At 36.8% G+C, this 13,012-nt stretch overlaps 1 protein-coding gene across 1 annotated transcript; it reads right to left on the bottom strand.

Moving 5' to 3' along the window:
- Window positions 1-2,424: 2,424 nt before the first annotated feature.
- Window positions 2,425-6,518, bottom strand: LOC133327117 (protein phyllopod). The gene is made up of 2 exons (XM_061535689.1): window positions 6,380-6,518; window positions 2,425-3,561 (listed from the first exon to the last, which is right to left on the bottom strand). The coding sequence occupies exons 1-2, from the start codon at window positions 6,515-6,517 to the stop codon at window positions 2,425-2,427; spliced, it is 1,275 nt and encodes a 424-aa protein (XP_061391673.1). The 5' UTR covers window position 6,518.
- Between the last annotated feature and the right edge of the window lie 6,494 nt (window positions 6,519-13,012).

Genomic DNA, 13,012 nt, shown 5'->3' with positions numbered 1-13,012 from the left:
GCATACACGACTCAATGTTATGTGCTTTCTTCTCATCCAACGCGTCAATTAAAGCGGGGTTTGTCTGTATAGACATGAGTTTTAACGTAGCCCTACACAAATAGTCTAAATATCGTACAATCTAGGCCGATAGCCGCTTCAGTGGGTCGATTAAATTGACCATAAAATGGATAAAGAGCGATAAACTTTCTTAACCGGGCACGCATTTTGATAATAAAATTCAATGATTTGCAACGGTTGTTCGTTCGTAAGACGATTATAGACCAAACTGAAGTGTTTAAACCAGTGGTACCAAAAAGATAATAGCTAAAAAAATATCCTTGGTAATCAACAACGAGCTATTTGGGATACAATTTGTGTTTATTTATTGCAAAATAATCAGGCAGGAAAGTAATTAGTGGTGAAAGTATGACATTGTCTACATAGGGGTAAGGCAGGGAAGACTATAGTTTCGGACCTCGTCACTGAATCTATTTATAGCATCTTGAAAAAAAAAACGTTTATACCCAAATGCAACAAACAGAAGTAACTACGTTGCCAGCGATTAGTTGAAGTTCGCAGTTGAACTCCCTCTTTTTTCTACAAAAACAAAAGTTTTCATCCAAAAAGAAATAAAAAAAAACAAAAACACAACCGCCGGCTTCTGCCTACTTTCCACTCAATCGAAAATTTGCATATGTATTTTCTAAATAGAAGGACACATAAAATCACAATAGAAAAATTATATGGGCAAAGAAATGCTGTGCCATAAGAAACCCGCCTCCAAACACACATACTCCAAAGTTATTTTTCCATTATCTCTGACAAAATATCGAATTATGATTATATAACGACACCCCCGTTATATGGGGTTATCCGATAAATTTTGTTAGGGAGATTGGCTGGCCAATGGAAACTCTAAGTTAAAAATTACAAGCAATTCGGTTGAAAAATAGCCCAACAAATTCCCCAAAATACTGAAAATTTTTGAGGTACTGTTATAGGGTGCATAGAACAAAACGTTAACTAATATATTCAAATACCAAACATCCTATGAGTAGTATTGCGAGCCCTATCCCGAACCCTATTTCAATAGACGGACATGCATAAATCGGCACAGAATTGCATTGTGTTCAAGAATATATGTATACACACTTTAAACTATTGTAGTTTTCCCGACCTACAAGTCTAATGTTATATTATTATTTCTTCGCCAGGTGCCAGCATAATCGTCCTAAGATGGTGCCCCGCCGCACTATCACAGGGACGTACGAGCTTACCTGGATCAAAATTTATCGGGCCAGTGGATAAGACGAAGGGGGCCAACCGAGTTTTCAGAACGCTCTCCAGACCTTAACATTGGACTTTCAGCTTTCTATTTTCCGGAAATTTGTATAAAATTTGTATAAAAGCGTGTATAAATTTTTTGAAGCGCCCTGTTTATACATATACCGTGTGGGTTGTCGGCGAATATTTCGAGTTGTTGCAAACGGATTGAAAATTTAATATACCCTCCGTAATTTATATTTTAATAAAAACATAAAACTACTTAAATTGTCATTTTATTTATACAACTTTATATCAATGTAAAAAAAGTCGATAATCCGGAAAATTTGGTAATCCGTATTGGGGTCTGCAATCAATTATACGGATTAGTGGGCTTTTATTATATTACGTCGAAAATACCAGCAAGGAGAGGATCAATTTGCCCCCTGGCTTTATTAATGAAGCTGCGATGACGTTACTCCTTTTTATACAACTCTCATACCTTAATATCCAAGGTAAAAATCTCCTATGCATCCCCAAACAACCTTAGTAAAATTCCGATTAGTTTATGTTAATATTTCAATAATATTTTATTGAGTTTTTTATTTTTTCATCATGTGTGTGTGTGTGTTTGTTTTGCTTTTTATCGATAACGTAGTTATGACATTTAACTTAAGGTACATAATAGTTTTAATACAAACAGACTGAATTAAATACAATAACCTAAACAATTAAATAAAATATTTACAACTCAAATGGTGCACAAGCATGAATGTGTATGAGTGTAATGTAAAGTACTATATATATGTACAGAATAACAAATTGAACTAAATAAATTTACAAAACAAAAGAGGTAAGTACATACACACAATAAAAGTACCCGAAGTGTGTATGCTACGAATTATTGGTTCTTGACTAAAACGAATCATCGTTATAATGGCAAAATCATTCCGAACTACGGGGACTATAGGGGAATTTACAATATATTCTTATTTTCTTATCTTTTCCTTAACGAATAACTGTATTTTCTAGACCAACCCCATGGGTGGTTTTATTTCTAGCATTTGAGTGTGGCGATTTTACAAGACTAAAAAATTTGACTAAATTTGTGTTGCTTAATTTTTGGTTGGTTGATTGGTTGAATTTTCAATTCTCTCCGCTCAGACGAGTTTGCTGTGCTTAAGCCAATGTTATCGAAAGTCCTTTGGGCAAATTGAAACCGTTGACAAGATCTGCGCAATCAAGTTGCTGCAACCCCTGTGAGTGGCTATCGTCATTCGTATCTTCGGCCTCGCACAGATCGATTACTTCCGTAATTTGAGATGCCTCGAACGACAACTTTTTTCTTGCCGCCAACGAATTCACGTGTGTAAATTGATCCGCCAGAGAGGGCAGGACTTCCGATATGCTTGTATCGAAGTTCAGTAAAATCTCATCGTCTTCGAGGGGTCTTAACCACTTGGGTGACTTTGGTTTGGTGGGACTCATGATTTGTGGTAGACGTTCTACTGTGGTATCACTACATCCGTTTCCGTTGTCAGATTCGCGCGACAAGTGAGTTCCCAACCGTCTTAACATGGCAACAACTTTGCCATCGACAGTTGGCTTTGGCAAGTGGAGCCGTTGCTGGGATTGTTGTTGATTTTGTTGTGGCTGTTCAGCGACTTCAGCCGCTGGTGCGTATTGCCCTTCAGCGGCATACAAAGGAGCTTCACGTATGGCCAATTCTTGTTCAACTTGAACTATGCTGCGCATGTAGCTGGCTCTCATGCGTGTTAGATCCCGGCATTGGCGACACTTTGGCTGAGCTGCTGAAGCCTTGACCTTGAAGAACTTTGTTGAGCTGCTGCGTATCACAATATATTTGCCACAAGAACACATCAACATATTCTTGTGCTGCGAGTGACCACGACGAGCAAGCTGTACACGAAAATTGCGTTTATTGAAATTAATTTTATGGTTCGGTTTAAGGTCTAGATCTTCCGGTTCTGGTTCATTTACGACTTCCACATTTTCCATTGTTACGTCCTGTGCTTCAACACTTGAATGGGAAGTAGTTACCACTGGAGATGGAGATTGTTCTGCCATTGGTTGAGGTTGCTGCTGGGGGCTGACACGAGCAATGGGCCGACACACGGCAATTTTCTTCTTTGAGCCGGAACTTTTTTCATCCTGCATAACGTTGCCACTATTTAGATGGGATCGAAAGGTGCCCGAAGGACTCTCCGCATCGTTGCTATTCAAGGCCTGCAGCGAGTGCCAATTGATGAGCCAATTGTTACAGCTGAAGCACAGGTATTTGTCTTCATTCAACGGCTGCAATGAAAGTAAAAAAGAAAATTTTATTATTAACCTGGACTCGTGGTAATTGCAACAAGGTATAAGAATTTAATTTTTTAGGCCAGGGTAGGCCACACTAATGAGACCACAAATCAATTATCAAAGTGTACAAATGCATCGCCCTATGAATTTCATAGGCAAAGCGCAATGACTAGGCTGTCCTTGATCCTGGCTGGCAAGGGTGCAACTGACACAAAACCCAAACCCGTTGATAATGACCGTTGCATTTCGGAATAATTAAGCACAGACATACATATGAATGTGGTACGTGTGTATATCAATACAAAATTGTAATGTTTTTTTCATTTCGGCCAAACCACCTGCCACCAATTACAACGAAGCCAACAATAACACCAACGAAGACGGCAATGTGTATCACGAAAACTTTGCCGGCAATCATAATATGAATGCGGTATATTTTTGTCAGACAGGCTGAGCGACTGATAACAGCAGCTGTCGCATGCCGACTCTCCAATGAACCAATTGAAAACAATGTTCGCTGCCCCGCCACAAAAGGTGTTACTGGCTGCGATAGCTTGCTGCGCATGCCTATTTTAAATGCATTTTTCCTGATAAAAACACACGCACACACATTCACATTTTATTACCTGGCCAATCGTTAGATATGCCATAGACGGTAAAAATAATTAGGACACTAACCCCCCAAAGCAAAGGACAGATGACGCGTGCGCCGTATGTTGAAAAGGATTTCCAAAGTACACAAAAAAGGCTTAATCACTATTAAGCATAATTCTACAATAACAACAACAAGGGCCACAAAGACAACAACAACAACATCATGTGGTTGGTGTTTATGCATAAGAATTGATCACCAGGTGCAAAATACGCTCACCGTTCAGACAATCATATGAGTCGGCAAGTTTGTGATAAAAAAAAAAACAAAGAGTTCAACATAACACAAACAACAACAACAGTAGGCAGTAAACATGCCAGTCCAGAGGCAAAGGTGCCATTGCTAACTCTACGGGCTGGTTGATTGTGCCACAAATACATCTGTCGTTACTCAAAAATTACATACTACATAACCGAATGCTGTACGCATTTTATTTTTTGCAGGTTTGCCAAACAACTGACCCGCACAAAATTGGAGCATCAACCGAATTTTTTGTATGCAGCAAACATAAAAAATGCAAACACACACGAACATCATTTTAGGTTGACTATGAGATGTGTACAGTGGAAATATATTTTCGAAAAACAATTTATCATAACAGCGTCCTTATTCCTCCAAAATGATGTGTGACCATACAGTTGTGATAGAAGTACGACCGGCAAATAAGAGTAGAGGAAGTAGGCTCTTTTCTTTGACTATGATTTGATTTTTAGTTTTAGTGGCATTTTGACGCCTCTAAAAATCAAGTATTTTCTTAACACTCCATCTCCAAAGTAATCCCGATAAATATCCCACTTGCTTCACTGTGGCATTTCGAGAACAGCTGCTGTCACTGCATGTAGAGAGTGCAGTTTAATGGACAACAAAAGGACCTGCATAAAACCTGCAGCAGAAGATCGTCGTCTCCGCCCTACACTTCTCGGTGCTGTTAAAAGGACAGCTGACAATTTTGTTCTTAGGTTCACACACTGGCAACTGCACAATGGTACAAATAACCTGCAAGAGGACACACATACTCCACATACATACATATTTGGATCTTCTCTCAGAAATGGAAGGTAAACAACAACAGCATCATGTTGTTGTGCTTGTTGTTTGTGTGCGGATGTGTCTCAAATTTCAATGAAGTAGAGTAGCTACTTTGCCAACACCATTTCATCCATTTTATGAATAACATGTGATCGATATTTATTTCAATATTTTAAAGATATGACAAAGACAACGACAGCAACAAAAACAACAGTACAGAACCGAACAGCAGCTATAGATGAAAACAATTTTTTGCCCTGAAACAATGTCAAATCTGCCATCGATCACCAAGTTTCGTAGTTGTTGTTGGTGGTGTTTTTTTTTCGTGCACTCTGGAGAAAGACAAGCACTTTCCAGCTACTCTCTGTCGAGGACAGGACAGGTCGGTATCAAATTACGACGGGATATGTGGGAATCATGAGAACAAGTGACATCTGCTATTTTATGAAATTCACAAAGAGTGCTTGAATATCCGGTGTAAGAAAGAACAACCAACCAAAAACAAATCTGTTGATGTTGTTGCTATTGTTGTGGTAGTCGACGGTGGCTTATCCGGCTGATTATGAAAAGTGCAAAGGATTGGGTTAATGGTGTCACAAGGGTGATATTAAATATAAGTTATGACCTGTTTGGCATTGAAAATGTTTGACAGACGCATCAGTTCGGCACATCGCCATGCAATGCGTTAATGACCTACTGCAGGTGGCATGAACACAACATATACGATTTATGGTGTCTGTATGTGTGTAGAGTTCGCTCTAGCAAAGCTTTGGTGCTATGACAACAGAGTTGGGCGACAGGATGCTGTAACTTTAATGGAATGGAACAGAGTATACATTCCGAATGTAAGGGTGGGTGGGGGTTGGTATATTCATGCAGAAAGTCAGTCACCCCACTCTCTATTGGATGACAATGTAAAACGAAATAGAAAAGGCGGTGGTGACTCATTGGCATAGGAAGACAGACATTCTTCGGTTCGACATAAAAAAATATATATTTATTGGTGAAGCATACTACAGTTTTTCAGGTCTTTTATTGATTTTTTGCTAGACTTTCAATATTTTTTCCTCGATTATGATTTGTTGAAATCTCATATGTACATTTAATCTGGATTGATTGTTGAGTATTTACCTGAAATTTAAATTTGGCCTGGATGAGCTGAACAATATTTGGTCCACTGCGAGGCTCGTAAATATTAATCGTCTGGTTCGTATGACAGCCGCAAATGAGACAGGTGCGTTTTAAATATTCCGATGAATTTTCCGACATTTTTACGCCAAGGATTAAACTAGACACTGCAAATTATGTTTGTAATTCCTTTTCGTTTCGTAAATTTCGATGAAATTTACAAGTTTCTTTTATTATTATACACTATGCCGAGTGAGGTTATATGAGAGAGGGTGTGTGTGTGCGTTCTTTTTCTTTTGATATTACGTATTTCTTAACTACTATTGTATCGGCGGTTTCTATAACAATCCTTGGAATACACAAATAAATTTGCGCAAAAATATCCAAACCAACACTCGCGCACTCACGATATGTCACTACGTCATACAGGGTTTCTCACGAATACTCTTGGCGCACTGTCATTACTAATAATTCTCTCTCCCTCTCTTTGTATTATCTTTGTGGTGAGAATTTCACGTTGTTTATATTTTTTATGTACGTTGTGAAGGGCTCGTTCGTCCGCTCGCTTCTTCTTGTGTACACGTCCTTCACGTTGTAAGGTTCAGATACGAATGAAGTTAAGCTGCCGTTGACCGTTCCTAGCTGGTATTGAACCTTTTCTGTTATTTTGCTTTGCTTCCTTCTCTACGAACATTTTCAACCACTGATTACTTGTGACGGTGTTGGACGAGTATCTCTTCGTAGTGGTTGTAGTCGTTGGAATATGTTGTTATTTGTGTTGTATTTGAACTTATAGTCAGCCATCCAGCCATCGGCTGTATGGAGGTGTGTGTCACAGGAGTACGTACGTATACACATATATACGTTTGTTTGTTCATTTGAGAGGTAGTACTAAGTCCTTTTACATTGTGATTTCTTTCTTCTATTGTTGGCAAAAGGTACACCGTTAAAAAGGGGGATTGTCGCGCTCCAATTCCATGAATTAAATGCGAAACGATTGAATAGAGACTCCATGACGCTTTGACCATATTATTGGTTGTATAATCGTACATAATGTAGAAGGACAATTGAAATGTTTATTATTATTATGAAATTTTCTCCAATGGATTATTTTACGTTTAGGTCATGAATATATCAAAGGAATTTATATATTTTATGTTGATATAAAAAATGTAAGATATTTTTTGATTATAGTTGATTTATAATGCAGTCAATAATAATTTAATACGAACCATTTGTTATGAATTTACCTTGCGGTTATTAATTGAATTAAAATTTAGTTCTAATGTATTTACGGTGAAAATGGCTTAAATAGGGAATATGGTTCAAATAACCTTATTGTATGTCAAAGGTTATATAAATCAATGAACAAAAATGTACATTTTGATAACTACCCAACCAAAAATAATTGGTATTCCATGAACAAATTATTTTTGATTAGTTAGTTGGAGGGTTGAGTCGGAATGACACATGTCCAAGAAGACTTACGACTAAGTAAGCCGAAATCAGACTGCTATAAATCAATCTATATTTTGTTCTAGACTTTTTATACTCTAAGCCAGGGACGTACCCGGGGGGAGTCGATATTTGGAGTCGATATGCCCATGTTCGTCCGTCTCTCTACCTGCTGGTAGAAAAAATTAATTTTATTATTATTAGCGAACGGACTATCCGATTTGAACCAAACTTTGTACAACTTATTATCTTTACCAAGCCTAGATCAAGTCTGAATATGGGACCCATTCCTCCTTCTGGTACGTCCCCCAGAAATGGTCCAATCCAATATAAGGCGAATGGGATTTGGGATTTGAATCAAACTTTGTATTATCCCTACCAAACCTATATTAAGTCCGAAGATATCTCCTCCAGATAGGGGCAATATTTTACAAACTTTTAACCAGAGGTCGGCAACACCGACTGACGCTTTTTTACTTATTTTTTTTTAATATTTTCCTTCATAGTCGTTTTTCAAGGGTTTATATGGGTCTATTTAGTCCATGATTATAACTCTAAACGCTGTCTTTTCAAATTTTGTCCATACGTTGATACTACACTATCTACGTTTTAGTATAGCGGCCATATAACGGTTCCATAAAATTTTCGGTTTTGTATCCATTTTCGAACCGAACCAGTTCCGGATTTTTTGAATGCGATAAACATCTTTGACAACATTTTCAATATAGGGTCGTTTTTAAACATAACCACTATATAAAGGTTCCACATTTTTTCGGTATGTATAGCTGCAATTTGGCATTCCGAGCAATCGGATGGTAAAAACATAAACGCGGAAAAAATTTGACGTAGTCCCCATAAATGGTGCCGTCGTTTTTGTATTTTTGGTCTTAGTATGGGCATTTCCAGAAAAAATAAACCAAAGAATTTTTCTTTTATTGTACAAAGTACAAAGATACAGAAACATAGTATGTTCCAGCAATGTGCGGCATCCATTACATTTTGAAACCTATATCTTGGTGCAACACCTCAGTACGAGAAAAACGCTCAAAGCATACAAAAAATAACAAAAAAAAAAAAAAAAAAACACACATTTTGAAATCGTCCGATCACAGCATTTTCTCTGTTTTCCAACAATTGATTATAGTATTATTATTATTTTGATCGCAACTGTTGAAGTTCAAATTGTTCACACAAATCGCAGAGCATTCCCATTATTAGCAATGATGTCTAAAGTCATATATATTTGAATTCACGAGAGTGACCACTCTTTTGTGGCTTTCCGAAAGTCGTGCCAGTTATCGGGGAAGTGCCTATATATGTTCACTTCTTGTACTATATATTGGCATTACGGGTTCCTGGAGCATAAAAACATCTTTGCAAAACATTTTCGATACAGGCACATATGTACATTTATATTGGGATCTCATTTGTTAAAGATTTTCGTACACTTTCTCTCGCCACTGTATAAAGATCCCGCTCCACATTCGATATTTTTAAGGACCTAGCCACATTTTCCCACTGAAGGGGCTATATTTTAGAATAATATATGTCAATGTTTTTATGTAGCCTTCATATAAAGGTTTCGCTTTTTTGTATGTTTAATTCTCAGCCTAGTTTTCCAACATCAGGGTCTGGTATTAAATATTCTAAACGAATTAACATCCTAGTAGATAATTCTACTATTAATTTAAAAAATGTTAAAGGCAGCACGTCGTAATAACCACTGAGGCCTTTGCATAAATGAAGATTAATTATATAGTTCAGTCTCTTCAGTTACATTTAAATCTCCTACACTAATAGAACAGAGGCCTAAGTCAATATGTTGCTTCACAAACTCATTGAGGTTGTGGGTTTGAGTACATATTGCATTTGAACATTGCATTTTTACTATAGGCTATATTTGCACAACAATTTTTTATCTGAACAATTTATTCCATGGACATATAATATCAAAAAATAAACCTCAAAAAAGTTTGTCGTAAAGGAACAACATTTTTGTTTCGTCGAAATCGGTGCAGAATTCGCATAGTGTTAGTGTTTTAAACCTCCGAGACACTGTACACGTACGAGTTGCTTTCCGAATGACTGTGATACAGCATCGCAATTTCCTATCACAGTTGCTTTTTACATCATCAGTGGGCAAAATATTGGCGCTAATTTCTCTTTCACGTCATTAGATTGTTTGCGATTTGCAACGGATTGATGCGTATCTGCGAATGAAAATTTTTAAAACAATAGAGAGGGAGACGGAGAGAGAGAGAAATGACAATGGAATAAAAAACACACAAAAGGCAACAACAAAAATGACAGATGTTGCGAGAACTCACAAATGCGACGAGAACAACCAACCAGAGGAGAGCAATATATTTAAGCCGAAACCCAAAACCAAAAACCATTCAATCGACCGAACATCGTAATGAAGCAATGACGAAGAAATTGAAGCATGTGTTTTCGTCATTTGTCGGCTATGCTTAATTCATGGTTTTTGTTTTGTGATTCCTATTAAAGGATATATAAGCATATGCGCTCACAGATACAAACACGCACACGAGGAGCTAGTAATGCAGTACAAATTTACAGGCACCCGCAGCAATGCAAAATCAAGTTGGATGCGTGTTGGGTCTGCAGATGCTGTTGAACAGAATTTTGAAAAGGTGTTTTTGAAGTTGTTATTGTTGCTGCTGCTGGTGTTCGTGTATTAGTTGTACAGGTAGCTCTAGCAAGACATTGCCGGATTAAATGTACAGTGAATATCGATATAACGATTTATATATAGTCAGCCTTCCTCGTTAAATCGAAATTATCGTTATATCGGATGACATTTTTTTCTTGTAGAAAACTGCAAAAGAAAGCAAATTTTAATTTTTATACCCTACACAATTATGTTTTTATGGTATTTTAGCTTTATGTGGCCCCAAGAATTTGTAACGCCACGAAATATTGGTCCTAGACCCATCTTTTGGTATACCGATCGTCATATCTCGACTAGCTGAGACGATCTAGACATGTGTGTCCGTCCGTCTGCTCATTATTATTTGTCAAAGATATGAACAAATCGTCAAGAAAAAAATCTTTAGGGGTTCAAATGGTAAATACAGTCTACGCCCGGTATAACGAGTACTCAGTTTAATGAATTCGGGATATAACGTATGAACAAAATAGTCGACTTTTTACACTGACTATCGTATATAACGAACGTTTTCCAAATGTATATAGGTACTGGATATATCGAATATCACAAAATATGAAAGATATGTAAACACATTAATATTACATTAATATATTTTATGTTTGAAATCTATTGAACAGTAAATTACCTTTTTATACCCTTCACCACACTGTGGTACATATGTTTGTCTTTGTGCATATGTTTGTAACAGACAAAAGGAAACGAGATAGACACATGGTTCCTTTTGAGAATTTATGCATGTCCGCCCGTCCGTCCGTCTGTAGATGTTAAATTGTAAACAAAGTAGGGGAGACTGGGGCACCTTCGGCATCGGGGCACCTTCGGCAATCGCGTTTTCGATATGAAGCTCTCACCGTACATCACTAGTTTCGATACATAGGTATCGAATATCGAAATAAATAACTGACACAAAGTTTGAAATTTCTAGCTAATAAGCTTATTTAGATACATGGGTTTTGGTATTTTTATAGATGTTTCTGTAATATTTCAATTCAATTTCGTAAGTATTTCGTGTATAAAACTTTTTAAATTTTTAATACAATATTTTTAGAAAGTGGGTAACTACGATGTGTATTATTATAAAAATATTTGAAAATATGTTTTTACAAAACTGATCGAAAAAAAAAATGAAAAAACTATAAAAAGTACATTCGGGGTACATTCGGCATTTTAAAGTGGGGCACATTCGGCCATATACAGATTGTGCAATATTATTTCCTTAAAATGTTTTTTAGTTTGTCTTTAAAACTAATCCTTTAATATGGTTCGAAATTGCATATATAAGATCAAAGGTGCTTGTATTGACGAAAATGCGCTAGAAAACCCCTATTTCTGAGATGAGATGTAAACGTCCGCCGCTAGAAAATAAAGCGCTATAATTCAAACATTGTGTGGCGTATTAAAACCAAATAGAGCCTTTAGAGGATCAGAATTTCAACCAGACTGATAGCGATGACAAATACCCGGACAATAATCAGCCACAAAGTTGTTATATATGTTGAGTAAGTACTGAGATATAGAGCTCTAAAAAAAAGTGCCGAAGGTGCCCCAGTCTCCCCTACAGGTCGCATTTATGATCCGATTTGGATAAATTTGGCACAAGTCACTTATTTGGCCTAAGGACGAACCCTATTGAAATTGGTGAAAATCGGCTCAGATTTAGATATAGCTCCCATATATATTTTCGTCCGATTTTAGGTAAATAGTGCACCAAAGTCCCTATACATCCTTTGATTTCTACGAAATTTGGCATAGCGTACTGAATTAAGCCTAAATAATGCTCCAAAGTCCCCATATATTTTTCAATTTTCACGAAATTTGGCATGGCGTACTAAATTAAGTCTAGAATGATGTGTGTTAAGATCCGAGAAAATCGGTTCAGATTTAGATATAGCTCCCATATATATTTTCGCCCGATTAATGTAAATGGTGTACCAAATCCCCTATATATATATATGTTCCGCCCCCTGCGTACGTCCCTGTAGCTATGTGTTATGTTATTGTTCAGCATTACTACTACCCCACTAGAGGGCGGAAATGTCACCCTGATCGCTTTGAAATTTATATGTAGTTCCTGTTATTTTTAAGGACGACACCGACAATTTTCGGTTATGTTGAGATGGTATTTAGGGGTGCAAAAAACCGAAAACTTTAAATTTTTATAATTTTAATTTTTTGTCAGATTTTCTAGTCATCATACATTTTACACGGTTAAGGGGATCTGACCAAATACTTAGAACGGCTAATAAATAAAAAAAAACAATAGTTTTTACGATAGTTTAAAAAAATTGTAGTATCATTATTTTGGGTATTATTGTTATCCGATTCATGCATTTCTTCAACCATTGGTTTATATCTTCAAAGGAAATTTCATTCTGAAACAAACCTATTTACAAGTAAATTCCATTGAATAGTCATTGATTTAATATAGTATTGATCATTCGAACTCTATTTCTAGTTCCAATAAGACCTACGTCTTGACGCAAAATAAC

Source organism: Musca vetustissima, unplaced genomic scaffold, assembly GCF_032173495.1.
Source record: "Musca vetustissima isolate MV318-11 ecotype Yass unplaced genomic scaffold, APGP_CSIRO_Mvet_v1 utg642, whole genome shotgun sequence".
NCBI lineage: Eukaryota > Metazoa > Arthropoda > Insecta > Diptera > Muscidae > Musca > Musca vetustissima.
This window is presented reverse-complemented; position numbering and strand designations above follow the sequence as displayed.

Excerpts from the sequence above, each read along its gene's own strand:
- LOC133327117 (XM_061535689.1), bottom strand. The coding sequence starts at position 6,517 with ATGTCGGAAAATTCATCGGAATATTTAAAACGCACCTGTCTCATTTGC. Across the intron at positions 3,562-6,379 it reads AGGCCAAATTTAAATTTCAG|CCGTTGAATGAAGACAAATA; the intron begins GTAAATACTCAA and ends CTTTCATTGCAG.